Source organism: Brassica napus, chromosome A2 (genome assembly GCF_020379485.1).
Source record: "Brassica napus cultivar Da-Ae chromosome A2, Da-Ae, whole genome shotgun sequence".
Lineage (NCBI taxonomy): Eukaryota > Viridiplantae > Streptophyta > Magnoliopsida > Brassicales > Brassicaceae > Brassica > Brassica napus.
The window spans coordinates 27,372,361-27,388,364 of NC_063435.1; the positions used below are offsets into that span (position 1 = coordinate 27,372,361).

Here is a 16,004-nt window from a genome sequence, read left to right on the forward strand (position 1 = left end):
TGCCTCCGAAAGACTAAAGAAAACGAAAACCAACCCATTTTTTGCCTTTTTGGCATCGTTTTAAATGTTTGGAAGGGTTGGAACGGATACGGATCCGACTTCCAGATAGATAAGATTGACCTATAGTTTGTTCCATAGTTTTTAACTCTATAAAGTTAGAATACATACGTTTTGTTATAAATAGCCATATTACATATTATTTAGTTTCTATAGATAACATCATTACCGTTTACGTGCCATCAAGTTTTTGAAATAAATTATTTACGTAGCACATATATACGTTAACTTGTATTTAATATTGCTTTAGGTAAATTTTCCGTGCTCTTGCATGAATATAACTATTTATGAACTAAATATTATAATAAGTAATTAATATTTTACTTTTAATTTTAAATTTAGGAGAAGTTATTGGGAGATGAATTTATGTAGAGTTTGTGAATTTTGAGAGTTGATAGATTTTAAAAAGTTAAGTGGATAGTAAAAATTTATATATATTGCTTATTAAATTTGATTATGACTTTTTTAGATTGATTTATATTTTCATGAATTTGTATTACCTTTTTTCTATCATTTTTTTGTAAAATAAATATATAATCTATTTATTTTCTAAATCATATAGCATGATTATTTATTTTTTGCATTCAAATTAAAAAGAAAATAATACTGATACATACAAAATTGAGCAATTTTCTTAAATAGCCATTTTAAAAGATTTTATCACAAAAAGAGCATTAAAAAATGACCCAAAGAAATTTCATTAAAAAGGTAAAAGATTATTTTACCCCTTGCTATATAGATGTATAAGTAATAAAAAATTAAAAAATTAAAAATTGTTTTTATATAATTTCAAATTATATGTTTTCAAATTCAAAATTTTTTATAATTTTTATATTTTTCGATTTTTTTTTGAAATTCGAAAATGTTTTTGAAACTATTTAAAAAAAAATATTTCAAAATTATTAAGATTTGTAAATGTAATGTAAAACTATAATTTTTTTAATATATTATATTTTTTAAAATAATTATTCAAAAATGTAAAAGTATATAAATGTAATGAATTATAGTTTTGAACATATAATTTGGATTTAGGTGCAATAGATATTTGGTAAGAATAATTCTTTTGTTTTCTATGTTTTTTATCACAAAGATTTTGAAAATCACATGAATACATATGATATTTTAAAAGTTAAGTCTTATGAGTAAAAATGAATATAATTCATCTTCCAATAATACTAGATTTAGTTAGAATTAGAGAATCAGTAATAACTAAACTTAATAACAAGAGATTTATGGATTTTGAAAATTCTTAAACCAATAACAATAGTTTCTACTAAGATTTTTGAAATCCAAGAACCAATAACAATGGATTCTTAAAATTTTCAAAATTGGTGAGAATTCCTTACCAATAACCCCCTTAGTTATTCTGGTCTGACATTTTATAAGTTTTAAATTATATACCCTATGCTCAAATAAAATTATAAATCCTTATTTTATATATAATTTGTATAATGTACTACAACAATTGAAATTGTCGCATAACCGTCCGAGTCTAACACAAAGGTGTAAGAAAACGAATAAGAAATATTGATTGACTCAATCTAACATGTAGAGTAGTGGTTAATAGTCATGGTGTGGCTACGTTATCACGTAGATTAACCCCTATAATGAATGTTACTGATAAAAAAATTGAAGTAATCACCATTTCCAAACCCATTTGCTTTTGAGGACATCTACGAACTCCTTACGGCTACCCTCGTCCCTTACGACCCTTCTTTGATAGAACCCATCTCTCTTCGATACCCAAATGCACTCATCGCGTCCATCTCCACACTCTCTCCGAAACCCGCTCTGGACAGAGAACACTGTCACAACGTCTTGGCTCGTAGTTCCAAACCCGCTACGAAACTGGCACCTGAACTCAGTTTTCTGGAACGGCCACATGTTCATTGTCGTGAACTTCCACACCCGTGACTCCATTGGCTTTATCACGTCCCACCCGAGGTCGTTCTCGTTCGACCAGCACCGCACGGACAGCCTCGATTTCCTGACACCAGACACCCCTGAGATTTCGTTCTTTAGCTCTAGACGACCAGCCCTGGTTGGTGATGGTAACAATGTTGCGACCACATGCAATAGCCGCCATGAAGAACCACCAGGTTTGGTTTCTTCCCATTTGTACTAAACGATCGTTATGTTTTCTTGAATATGTGTGTTTCGTTGCGTCTTGGGGCTCACGTAACAAATATATAGGGTCAGGTGAATGTCCATTATATGGCAACTAGACCGTGTTACTGTTGCCGCTTCCATATTTAGAAGTACTAGAAGCTATTTTCATCTATCTTTTTTGAAAAAAAAAAAAAATTTCATCTATCTTTGTAGATAAAAACAGAGAGCAGCAAACCCTAAAGGTTAAAAATAAAATGTGTTGTTTTGAGAAGCTTTGACCACAGTCATCTTCATTCTCTTTTAGATTTTTATGACCTAGGGTGAAAAGTTTAGAGCGTTATGTTTAAATGAATGATATATCATTATTGCATAGCATAAGTTTGTAATTAAAGTTTCAACTTTGACATTTCAATAAAATTTCACTGCATAAATTTATTATTATTTGGATATGTTGTTCAATTCCACATCAGACGCGCAATGGCTTGTCTTAAATTCTTTAATGGCGACTAATTGAGGTTCTTTGATGGTTATCATGCAGAATCTACACCCATAGAGATTAACGTTCTTTCTCATTTCAAATTTTAAAATTACACACTGCTTGGTTTAATTAACACGACTAACAAACATACGGAGACAAAAATCACGACACTGCTACGAATCAACAACATCTAATTGTTTATTAGCTCCAAGCTTTCTGGAGGGTAATTAAAAATGATGGTTCATCTATTGAAGAATTTTATTTTATCCTTCATTTAAGTAAAAAAGGCCTTCGTAAAGTCTAAAAGATAAGCTGGTCTACATAATTTATAGGTAATTTGCGTAATAATTTGTACTAGAATTCCACCTGCACAACCGTGCGGGTATATATTTTCACATTAATATATATAAATATTTGTTTTACATAATTATTATAGATTTTTTAATGTTACTCACATATTTAAATGTTTGTATAATTATGCCAAATATAATAATTTTATAGTTTTCATGCTGTAAATTAAAATCATCACATATATATGTTGTCTATTATATATTTGTCCTATTGAATTTGCGTTTGATTACTAAACTATTTTTTTAATGCATGAAACAACATATATGAAAATAATTTTGTATTTATTTTATTATAATCATGATCTGTAATTCAAATCGCAAGATTTTTTTAGTAATTTTTAATGTTTATTAATTTTATATAATAAATTACTGTATATTAAAAAGTTTAGGATAAGAGAAATTTTTATACATGTATTATATAGTTTACTAACATTAACCCGTTCTACTAACATATTATATTTTTAGCATAAATATTTTATATTATGAAAATAAAATATGTTAACTTATCAATTTAAAATAATTTAATCATATTTTGTTCAATATAACGTTTTTATTTTAAAATGATAGATATTATTATAAAATTGATAAAATATGATATAATTTTATTCTTTTAGTAACATTTCATTACTAATTACAAAATTAATTAAAAATATTTATATTCAATTTATGACAATTAAGATCTTATTATAATCTTTTTCAAAAGATTTGTTAGAATTTTAATTTTTTTAAAAAAATTAAAAGATATAAAAGATATTATGATTAAAGTAGTTAAAAATATTATATATATATTAGCATTAGTGATATATATTTAATAGAAAATTTAAATGATGATACAAATAAAAATATCACTCATCAAAAAATCATGATTTTTATTTTATTAGAAAACAAATTTGAAAAACATTAAAATAGAAATAAATATTTATTTTTAACAAAATCTTTAAAAATTATTAGTAAATGTATTTTTGAAATTAATTAATTTCATTTTATTTAAATTTTCGTTTATAAACGAAAACTATATTCAATTTTAATTTTCTAATTATATTTTATGATAATTTAAATTAAAACTAACTAATTTTTGAAAGTAAATTTAAAAAGATTCTAAGAAAATTTTAAAAAGATTTTGTTAGAATATTTTAAATATATTTATTTGTATTTCAAATAAAAAGATAAAGATATTAACAGATATAATAATGAACTTATGTAAATTATGATATTTTCTAGGAATGGTCCAAACTAAAAAAAATCACACATGAAAAGAAGTTATGACTTATGTTTTAATATATTAGATTTGATAATCCAAAAAAAAAAAGTACCCGCAAGGTAAGTAATAGCAAGGTAACTAATTATAGGCTGTCAAGTAGATGAAACATTCGCACTGGCTTCCAGATTTTAAAAACTATTATACATAGGTACATGGCTTTCAAATTTTCTTATTATTTTATTAAGGTTAATTAAAAATGTTTATAACTCAATAAATCTTAGAACCGTCCATGATAGAGGGGGCCTCAATAAGCAGAAGAAGAAAGATTTGAAATGCAAACCACATTTAAATAACTCAATCACAGTGTTCATCAAAAGCCTTTTCATTACCAATCAGTCTAGTACACCTGAAACCCCAATGATACATATTCGGCCACCAAAATCAATGTGAACCCCCGCGCCTACGTTGGCTTCCCTGGGCCACACGGTCGCTGCGTCGTGGCCAAGGTTTCCACTTAGCTTCAAGGTATCTCCTCGGTATCAGCCGTGGATACCTCTCCTCAAAATCCCATTCCTTACCATCAAAAATTATCCCTTCAGGTGTAACCTCATGAACTGCACATGCCTTTTTATCATTACACATCTCGGCATCTATCGCGGTCATACGAATATCTACGTCCGCTGTACCGCGCACGGACCTGAAATGGCAGCGGTGAATCTCCTCCTCTAGCTTCTCGCCACCTTCCAAGAGTACATGGAGGGTATGGCCCAATGGTGGCTTCTTGGCTCGTCTCCATCCGTATTCAAGGCCACTGTTTAAAGCTTGACAGAAGTAAACGATCTCTGGACGTTTCAAGCCTTGCATTTCATTACGGATGTTTAGCTCCGTTGTGACGAAATGTGACCTCCCGGCGTAGGAGAATGCGGTGAAGTGCACCACAAGGAACCACGCTAGGGTTTTTATAAACCCATCACTGTTAAACGTCATTTTTCCCCCTTCCTGTGATAATTTGTCTCGTGTTCTTTGCCTTGGGATTTGGTTTGTTCTTCATGCTTAGCTTTTAAAAATGTGTTTCAAAACTGAAATCTGTTGAAAAGACCATATAATTATATTTTGTTAATTGTTATTTCTTATGTGGACAGCTTTGATATGAAACAATAAAAACGGCATAAATAATAGTCCATAAGAAAGATGAATAACGGAATCGGTATGTAAAATTTAACCTTTTTAGCTGGAAAACTGCGTTCAAGCTGCGAGATTGTTTCATTGGTCATGAAACATCCAAATTACTCTCTACATAATTTTTTGATTAACAGTGTTCTTATATTTGTCTTGATTTTTGGCCATTCAATATTTTTTTAAAAAATACATTTTTCAAACGATTAGTTTGCTTAAATAATTTTAGGCCATTCATTTAAAAGAATTCTTGGCTTTAAGATAGTTAGAACATCATTATTTTGGTTTCATAAGTTGGATAGAGTAAAACGTAAATAAAAACTTATATTAAAATTTAGTTATTGGTTTTAGTATAGCTTTTTAAGTTATTGAGTTACTCTTAAATTAAATAATATTATTTTTTTGTGTATGTATTTTAAGTGATTCAGTTTGACAATACTACAAATTAATAATGATGCTACAAAACCAGCAATAGGATGAAGACTATAGTTTGAGTTCTCTTCTAACGATTTCAATCATCATTAGCCACTATAAAAACTTGTAATAATGAGTTGTTAATGACAATAATATTTGGTGAATCTTAATTCAAGAATTTTTCGAGGACAAGTCTATCCGCAGTGACGTATATTCATCTAAGAAACCATATGCTACATTTCAAAAGTGTTTGTGTAGATGTTTTGTGCAGTTCGGTATCAAGTACACGATTTTTCAAAACCATATTTGTAGAAAATCATACCAAATGCTCTGGATATCGTTTTCAACTTCTGATTTTTTTCTCAAATCTAAATACATTTTTTCATGGGAGAACCAAAAAAAAAAAAAGATACATGTATACACACACGTTCCCATAATACATCAAATATCAAACGAATCACTTGTTGATCATCTTGGGCAACTTAGGTTGAGTGTGGCGATGAGGCCAAGGAGTCCAAGGAAAAAGCTCATTAGTATCTTTCATCAAAAGACCTTCACGCCTTATCGCTAGAACACATCTATAACCAGGACATCGACTTCCAAGCGCAGGAGTTATCTCAATATCAAGATTAACATAACCCAAACTAGACCGGAAATGGCACCGGTTAACAACCTTTGCGTTCGGGTTAACACAGTAAAAGAAGAACTTGGCGAAAAACACGTCTCCAGGAAGAGACCTAGTCCAGTGTTTCCGACCAATGCTGCACTGGAACCCTGCTTTTGGTTTCTTGATCCCTTTCAGCTCGTTGATAGCTTCGAAGATCACGTTGGTTCCGTCTTTGAGTTCGAAGTCGGAGCTGTAGTATTCGCTGGGATGAACCGCTTCGTAATCGGCGTAATGGTTTATCAGAGGGTTCTCAACGTGGCTGGTGGCTTGTATCACAAGGCACAGACATAATAGGGCTCCAAAAATCAGTTTGTTTCCCATTTCTTCTATGCTTTTAGGTTTTTTCTTTTTTTGTAAACTGTCTTTGTTTTTTGAGGGTTCATCTCATTTTTTTCCTTATATACAAAAAGTGATTATTTAGAGACCGTTATATGCTGAAAATAGAAGGATGTTGTTGTAAATTTCTTTATTTATCAATATGTTTGTTGAGTTGGTTGATAATTAAATATAGTAACTTTCTTAACCATAACTGTTGCTAATCTGGAGTCTTATGTTATGTACATTTCATCAAGTCTCATCCCACATTCCCACAAACTTACAAGCCAACACACATTGTAAACGTGACCATTGCTTTGAGGACTTCCTATACGTTGTCAGTATACAACCCATCTACGTTTGAAAACAAAAAAAAATCTCCATTTAAGACAACAACAGACCAAAGTAGTGAAAAAAAAAACTAATAAAGACTTAAACTCTGTCCAAAACAGAGAACATATACAATGATTCATACAGAGAAAGCTTACAGCTTCAGCTCCTTGTTTCATCAGAATGAGAGATTCGCTCCCAAGTTTTGACTCACAATGCATTCTAAATCTCTACACAAACACCAAATCCAATGCAAAGGAAGCTGCTTTCGCAATAAATCACATTACATAGCAACTCAAGGGAAAAGCAGAGAGAGAGTGAGAGTGATAGAGCAAGGTGAAGAGAGAGGACTTACCAACGAAGACTGTGAATCGAACAAGAGATATCTCAAGCAGTAGTCAATCGCCGCAAAGAAGAATGAGAAGATCTCCAAAGGAGTAAAACCCTTTGCTGCTCACACTCTCCCTCTAAGGCTTTAGATATTCTTATATTTACCTCCATATTATTAAGATAACATAGAGACCCACATTTAAGGACATTTGGGAAGAAACTTTTTCTGTTACAGTCATTTAGGAATTATAGTCTTTCAAATGAAGTTTGATGAATGATGATGACCACCTCAACAATGGGTATATAGAGAAGTTTCCTAATTAAATTAGGAAAATAAATAGAATTTTTTTGAAAAATAGAAAAGTTAAGGAAAGAAGAGAGATAAGTCTTTCATTTGAAAACTCAAAACAAAGTGAGAGACTCCAAAGAAAATTTCACTTTATCAATTTGCTAAATTTCATTTTGTTTAAAATGTAATTACAAAATTAACTTATACTAATAGTATATTTTTGAGATATCATTGGTAAGAATTGATAACAGTTACTCTCTATCGACTTCTTCATAATGTTGTCAATGTGTTTCATGAGATCTAACCATTTACTTTTAGGATATATTTGATGTTCGTTCTAGATATCATAATCTCAGCAGATCCTTTTAAAAATCATAAAATGCTAGTGGTATCTCACTAATAACAAACTCATATTGTTTAAATTATACCCTTAAGAACATCCATAGTCTCAACTTTTATTAGTGTAAGATTAAACACACATAGCTGTAATCATATAACAGAACTGGCCTTGTAACGGTACGCCTGTACCATTTAGTAAGAGAAGAGTGTTGTATCGGTTAAAACTATAGTATGTGTGCGGTCTCTTGTTTCTTCCATTATGGATGTTTTATGGGTTCATAACTTCACACTATTACATGTCTCCACTTAAAAATCAACCTGAACGTCAACATGATATTGGTATGTTGTGAAAACATAAAGATAAACTAACGAGGAATATGAGAGACACTTGGTTCGAATTCTAACACAAGCCATTATATTTAATTTAACATTAAATTTATAAATAAAAAACATCTCAAATCATATGTTTGAATGTACAAAGTTCTTTGTCATATCCATACGTTAGCTTTCATCAGCACGAGTTAAACCAGCATCATTACCTAAGTTCTTTAATCGAATAAGTAGTGGGACAACATCCTTCCCAAGATCCGGTCTATCTCTTTTTCTAAGCTCAGCGCATCTCAACGACATAGCTGCAAAAGCTTGAGCCTCTTGTAGAGGCCAATCGGGCACGGTCGGGTCAAGCATGTCCTTTAAAGTTCCTCTACTGATCGCCCTCGAGACATGGTGGGCCAGCCCCATGGGAGGCCTTGCGGTAATGATCTGAAGCAGCATTATCCCCAACGAGTATATGTCTGACTTTGTGGTTAACATTCCTGTCTGTTGATACTCAGGGTCTATGTAACAGAATGTTCCTGCCGCAGATGTCATGTGGTATTGCGTGACGTTATTAGCTACTGACGCAGGGACTAATCGTGCTAAACCAACGTCACTGATCTTGCTCACGTAGTTTTTGTCTAGGAGTATGTTGGCCGGTTTGAGGTCGCGGTGAACTAGAGGTTCTGGTTTAGCTTGATGGAGGAATGAGAGGGCGGTAGCAATCTCTGCCGCTATTTCGAAACGTTTCCTCCAAGAAAGCGGTTTAGAGTTTCCTCTCCGGATGAGTATGTCCTCTAAGCTCCCATTTTCCATTAACTCGTAAACCAAGCATCCATATTCTGGACATGCACCAAGGAGAAGGACCATGTGAGGATGCCTTATGCTACTTAGAACTTCAACCTGTAACATGAGAGTATACAAAATCATGAGACTAAAATGATAATATTTTAATAAGATAATTTTTAAAGTTTTTAGAAAATAATTCCACTAAAATATTACTGTATTATTTATAGCAAGAGACTTTTGTTGAAAGATAATCAATGCGGATGCCCTAAACTAAGCAAATAATATTGGATAACAAGAAATATAAAAGTAGAAACCCTACCTCTTGTTGAAATTGTTTTTTTCCTTGAGCAGCATCTGGTCTCAAGACTTTAATGGCAACAGGAGTGTGGTCAAGTTCGCCTTTGTACACAGGTCCATAACCTCCTTCTCCAATTTTTCTGTGATTTGCAAAGTTCTCTGTGGCTTCTTCGATCTCTTCTATGGAGTATCTTCTGTAACGAACATCGTTGTGTGCTAAAGCATTCATTGCACGGTCTTTATCCTCTGATTCATTTCTTGCTTTTATCTCTGCTTGCTTTCTTCTTTGTCCTTCTAGCTCTGCCATTCTCTGAGCTTTCTCAGCTGCCTCTAAGGCCGTTCTGCACTTTGCCTTCTCCATTTCTGCCACTGCCAATGCTGCTTCTTCAGATAGCTTGGCTTTCTCGAACTTAAGAGCTTCTTCTATTTTCCATTGGTTTAGCTCGTTTGCCTAGGAAAAAACCCATAAATATCATATGCAACAAGACACTTTTTCTGTTTCTTTTTAATAGATAAGTTTCAGGAAAAAAAATTGTTTCAATTAGATGACGTTTTCAGTTTCTAATATTAAAATAGTAACATATTGTATTATATCTCTTTATATTTAGTAGTTTATTTTTTTTACTTGGTTCAAATGTGATTAAGTGGATAGTTAATTATGTTTTTGGTTAGAAAATAGAGAATCTAAAAAATTAATTTAAAAAAAAAATTATGTGCATAAACCAAAACTTCAAGTAATAAAAACAGAGGAAAGTGTGATGTTTTGATTTTCATAATCGTAGTCATAACAACTTAAAAACTGATGGAGTACCTTTCTTTTTGCTGTAAGTGCTTCTTTACAAGCTGAGCTATACATATCCATAGTTTGCTTTAGTTCAAGCTTCAGCCTTCTCATTTCAGCTTCAATATCTTTCTGTGAATAGAGTAAGAACCAAGGACTTAAGAGACTTATAGTTTTATTTCTTAAAAATTAGAAAGAAGATCATTAAAGAACGTACGGTTGTTTGAGCATTTGACTCGTCTGAAGAACATGATGCGCCATATACATCTGAATTATGAGAAGATACATCAATGGAGCCCCTCATACCACCTTCAGATTCGTCAGAAAAGGAACTTTGTATCGTGGGATTCCTTTGGAACGCAACTTGGGTAAAGGCATTGTTAAAATCCATCGACCCATTTATAGGGGCTTTGTGCCTTTCTTGCGTGGGGTTGGTGGGGGTACGATTGTGTGGGTATATCTCTGTAGGTTTTCTCCTTGCACTACGTTGGCCGCTAAAAAATTATAGAAATCTTACGTGTTAGATGATATATGGGTTCATAAGGGCATCTTTATTGGTGGGATGAAGAGAGAGAGGGAGAGAGTCCCTTATTATGCTTTTTTTTTTTTTTTTTTTTGGTCATTAGAGAGTAAGGGACAGCCCTTAATTAAGGGCTTTTCCCTTCTCTTTCTTCCTCGGTTCCCACCCCCTTCCCCTAAGGGATGCCTTAAAGGACCCCCAATACAGATGCCCTAAGGTCTCACACTCAAGGCCGTATGTTTTAGCATGAGCAAGTGATTGGAAATAAAATGCACATCAAATATACGTTTTATAAGAGCATTCGTATTGAGAATCTCTCACCAAAAATATATAATATCAAAAGCTTAAGAGATTCATATAAAGGTATCTCAAATGATAGAAGAAACGAAAGATTAGTTTACTTACGTAGGCACAGGATCTTGCTCGCTATCCGATAACGACTGGATTAGAAAGCCAGAGGAGGGTACACGAGGAGGTGCAAGTGTGTTGGTGATAGGTCTTTGAGCTGGTCGAGAAGACTGAACTTTTCCTTTGGATATTACGTAGACTGAACAAAAATCAGGTATCGATTTCATTATGGCACCTTGCACGTCGTGGTGTTTACTAAACATAAGAGACCTAGCAAATGTGTATGTGTTCTTGGCGGATGCTCCCAACACAAGATTGTTAACCAGGTTGCTATTAACATACTCCAATATTGCTTTCGCCACGTCCGAATCGTCTATAACAGCCTCCGACATGGAAATCTACTAAGAGTAACGTTAAAAACATATTCGTTTCATGCATGAGATAACGACATGAAAGAAAGATTATAATACCCCTTTGCGTGCACAATATCCTCGATATGGAATGAAAAGCTGGTTCAGGTCATCACTGGCTCCATTCCCTCCATCTACAGTTTCCAAAAAAAAATCTTTGATATATACATGATGAGAATGCAGGACTAGTTCTGGCTAAAGTCGGATAAAACATTCGGCTTAACCCATATTTATAAAGATTTATTATTTATAAGTTGCATGCCTCCCAATGTCCTCTAATTCTCAGACCAGGCCCTGTAAAAATAAAGGTAAGATACTTACAATTTGAACTTTTGAGACGAACATGAAGAAGAATGATGAGTGGGTTGTGAATGGTATTGGCTAGATGGTCGACGGCCCAACGAACCGCGTAATGGCTATGCTTCTCTTTGTCAATGGCAATCACTGTTGAGTTTACCGGAGAATGGCTATCGTCTGACGAGTACGGTGGAGCCATCGTCGGCAGAGTGCAACTCAAGGCAGAGGAATTATTCTCAAGGTCAAGAGAAGAGAAAGGCTTCTTGCTTGCGGTCTAAGTTTCTCCTCTCAAATTCAACGATTGGTGTTATACGAATAAACGATTATCCTAAAACTTAGCTGATCAAAGGATCAAGTTTCTATCGACCACTGATTTGTAACACCTTTTCTTTCGGTAAAAACGAAAAAGGTATTTTTAGATACGTATTGTTAATATATTCTCGAAACTACTTTACATTATAAAGAGTTCTTTCTATTTTCAACAAATAGTATGAATTCTCCTAAAATATATTTGTAACAACATCATAGGCTCATAGCACTAGTTTCCAGCAGTCAACGTTTCAACGTAAATAAAAATGCATGTTAATGAATACAATAATGCTTATTTTTATAATATAACCGATTACACAATTATCATTTGTTTATTTTAATTTATATCTCTTGTAATTATTGTAATTTTGTTATTAATGATTTCAACATGATTGGTTCTTAGTTAAATTTAAAAACATGCATTATATTGAAAAAGTAAAGGTTTCCTTATAAAACTGTAACCAACTTCGTGCTGTCCCTGAATTTCAAAACATAAAATGCATGACGTTTTACACAAACGCAGAAGACAAAAACAACACACAGTTTCCTAGCTTAGCTTTCATGCCTTCATTTTCTATCTTCCTCCATGGTCACTGTCCTGCATCACCATTCACCAACAAAAGATGATGATTCTCTACAGGCAAAACCAAGCATTTACTCTAGCTCTTTTTTTTAAAGAATGTTAAATTTATTCAAATACAAAAACTTTTTTACAACATGTGTATCTCTGTTTTTTTAGTTTTGTTTAAGTATAAAGTGAAAACAAACAAACTTTAACCCATCACTACTCCCTGGTAGCAAACCAGGTCGTTAGTTCTGTTGTAAACCGTAGACTCCTTCTGTTTTACTAGCTTTAATGTCTAAATTTCAGTTTATTGACGTTTTACAGCATTACTCGGGTTGAGATGTTATGACTTGAACCAAAGAGTGTCCTCTAATGATAGAGATGGTTTATCGGCAGATTCAGAGGGAGAGCCGTAAGTAGAGCTCTCTACTTGACAAGTAACCATTGTGTTCATAAGGAGTTGGTATAGTAATTTTCTGCTTATATTTGCATTGATATTTCAAGATTGCTAACTTATAAAATGGTATGAGGGTCTCTGGATTATATTACCACTGATTCTCACTTGTAACAACATAAGATGCTGTAGAAGTACTACTGATTCATAATAAATCTCTCAAAATTTGTGAATCTGTCAACCAGTTTACATTAAATACAAAGAACTTAGAAGCAGTATAAATATAATAAACATTGTAAAGTCTCAAGAACAGATTCATAAGAGCACATACCATGAATAGCATTGGTTATAGTAAAACCAAAAAAATTATAAAATCCTTAGGAGCCTTAGTACATGCTTGAGTGATTGTGGGAGCCCTCATAAGTTGTTATAACAAAGCTTGGATCATCTTTATCTCTTTCAACCCTTTTCTTCACTGGACAGGCATCAGCTGCACATTTGTAGTAGTTTCTGCAAAAATCATTACAATTAGTCTCAAGAACATATTTGATTTTCAGGTCATAATGGCGGATCCCAATGTCTGAAACAGCTCAACTCTAGCAGGCATGTCATGTTTTTTCTTTTGGTTTCTCAAATTTGGTATGCTTCTTTAGAACTAACATATCTTTCTGTGTGTCTCTTGGTCATAAGAGTATGAAAAGATGTAATTAATGTTGAAAAATGTTGTTCTTGTTCCCTACCTGGGATGTGGGCTGTTCTTCACCATCTTCTTCCCATACTTTCTCCACTTGAACCCATCGTCAAGCACTTCAACGTCAGACCTTGTCTTGAATGCAACTCTCTCTTTAACTTTCTTCTTTTCTTTCTTTACTTGAGTTTCTTGAAGAAGGAAAAAAAAAACAGATTCAGCTTAGAATGATCTGTAAACTCCATTTTGATTCACTAAAGAGTCTTTAGGTTCAAGTCCTAGTGTCTAAGATCAGCATAGACTACAATCAGACATGTTCTAAAGGAGTGTGTGTTGTATATGTACTGTGTAGACAGATCTTTAGATCACAACCTTTCTTTCTCATATGGTTTCCACAGAACGAAAGAGAAACTTACCGGCAGAAGCAGGGGCAACAGAAGCTTTAGTACTTGGAGATGTGGGCTGACTGAAACTGCTAGAGGAACCGGAGAAAAAAACAGCATCAACATTGGTCTGATAGCCATAAGAATGATTCATCCCGGAAACAGCAGAGACAAGATCATCGTCCATCCATTCATCTGACAAGTATAGATCCGGAAGTCCGAACCCTGAGTGAGTATCATCGCTGAAACTCCTCGCCATGTTTGTCTCTTCATCATTCATAACTCAAACACTACTATCTATTCATAAAAAGAATGTTTCAAGAAATCTTTTTTATTTTTGGAATATGAAGACTTAACTATAGAAAGGAAGCTTCAAGGTAAGCGTTAATAAATTATATAATCTGTAGAAACGTGTACTTTGTGGGTACAAATTTCATAAGGAAGCTTACATAAGAAAGATGATGCTGCTTCAAAACATGTTTGGTCTTACAAAGACTTGTGGTTGACTTGTGTCTTGGTCCACAACTACTTTTTTTTTTTTTTTTGCAAGTCTTTTCATTAAGTCTCTTGGTGCAAGGAACTTAAGGCTTAAGTTACGTTCCCACAAAGTAACATCATCATCACTGAGAATAATACCAATGCATTCTATGGATTCGAGACTGTTAAATTTTCTAGTCAAGAGGACTTTGTTATTCTTCCTACTTCATAGACCCTAGTAAGTAGTATAACTTCTGCAGTAGTCACAGGATTATAATTTTTTCTGAGTTTAGTAAAAAGAAAATGTTATGAGAGGTGAAAAGGCTTAACTATACATATCAAGTATCTTGTAAATTGTAAGTGTGTAACCATTCAGATTGCACTATTATACTATTTTGGATAAAGAGATATACATAGGAGATATCTATCTCTAGATTGTTAGACCTAACAAAAACGGTTGTGATTATTTTTTTTATTTTTTTTTATCATTAACTTTTACAGACTCATACTGTTACAAACGGTTGTGATTATAAAATATCTGAATCAGATGAATAGTGAAAATTACAAAAAAAAATGATGAATTATTTTTTTTCACTAATTTCCCCTATTTAAAAAGAATAACATGACTTGATCTTATTTCCATTTATTTACTAGAGCCTAACATAAATTAGATACATATATACAATTTTTGATCAGAGAAAAAGATACATATATATAAATTCCAATTCTCCAAAAATTGGTTTATGTAAAGCTTAAATTAGTTAGCAGACTAATCTGATCATAACCGAAACAATTTTCTTAAAATCCGATATAAGTTGATTAAATTAGTTACTAGTTTAAAATTGTTCGGAATCGATATAAACTAGTCTAAGGGGGTGATTGGTTTTCCCGCTACCACCCGCAAACGCAGCTTTTGCGGTTGGTAGCGGTTGCTGGCGGTTTGCAACAATCACTCAGATCGCTCTAAACCGCTTCAAACCGCTTCGAACCTCATAAATTCAAAAGCTGGCTCCAGCTAGCGTTTGCGGTTGCGGGCGGTTGCGGGAGGGTAAATTTTTTTCATTTAAAAAAAACAATATATATACAAAAGTAAAAATATTTAATAAAAATTTTAAAATTGAAATTATAAATATACTAAAATATATCTATTATATTTTAATTAATATTCTAAAATTTTATAGTAAAAATAATTTCAATAATTTTTTAAAAATTAAAATTATAACTTTCTAAATATAAATTTTATATTTATTATAATTTTATAATTTTTGATATTTTTATAAGTATATTAAATATAGATATTATTAATTTATTATTTGACCGTTACCGCATTTGGTAGTTAACCAGTCATAAGTCTCCCGCAAACGCACCAATTTTTA

The 16,004-nt window shown here is 32.6% G+C and overlaps 4 protein-coding genes and 1 pseudogene across 4 annotated transcripts; all 5 read right to left on the minus strand.

The window, feature by feature from the left end:
* Positions 1 to 1,695: 1,695 nt before the first annotated feature.
* On the minus strand, positions 1,696 to 2,188 carry LOC106380399 (annotated as a pseudogene).
* Positions 2,189 to 4,636: 2,448 nt separating this feature from the next.
* LOC106378975 lies at positions 4,637 to 5,182 on the minus strand. The gene has a single exon (XM_013819016.1). The coding sequence runs from the start codon at positions 5,180 to 5,182 to the stop codon at positions 4,637 to 4,639; it is 546 nt and encodes a 181-aa protein (XP_013674470.1).
* A 1,060-nt stretch (positions 5,183 to 6,242) lies between these two features.
* On the minus strand, positions 6,243 to 6,773 carry BNAANNG29140D. Its single transcript, XM_013819015.1, has one exon. The coding sequence runs from the start codon at positions 6,771 to 6,773 to the stop codon at positions 6,243 to 6,245; it is 531 nt and encodes a 176-aa protein (XP_013674469.1).
* Positions 6,774 to 7,365: 592 nt separating this feature from the next.
* Positions 7,366 to 12,161, minus strand: LOC125580894 (U-box domain-containing protein 51-like). The gene is made up of 7 exons (XM_048746153.1): positions 11,837 to 12,161; positions 11,576 to 11,649; positions 11,163 to 11,503; positions 10,455 to 10,731; positions 10,268 to 10,369; positions 9,479 to 9,907; positions 7,366 to 9,273 (listed from the first exon to the last, which is right to left on the minus strand). The coding sequence occupies exons 1-7, from the start codon at positions 12,009 to 12,011 to the stop codon at positions 8,557 to 8,559; spliced, it is 2,115 nt and encodes a 704-aa protein (XP_048602110.1). The 5' UTR covers positions 12,012 to 12,161; the 3' UTR covers positions 7,366 to 8,556.
* A 1,103-nt stretch (positions 12,162 to 13,264) lies between these two features.
* On the minus strand, positions 13,265 to 14,585 carry LOC106380087 (probable WRKY transcription factor 50). Its single transcript, XM_013819907.3, has 3 exons — positions 14,185 to 14,585; positions 13,821 to 13,959; positions 13,265 to 13,590 (listed from the first exon to the last, which is right to left on the minus strand). The coding sequence occupies exons 1-3, from the start codon at positions 14,429 to 14,431 to the stop codon at positions 13,467 to 13,469; spliced, it is 510 nt and encodes a 169-aa protein (XP_013675361.1). The 5' UTR covers positions 14,432 to 14,585; the 3' UTR covers positions 13,265 to 13,466.
* Between the last annotated feature and the right edge of the window lie 1,419 nt (positions 14,586 to 16,004).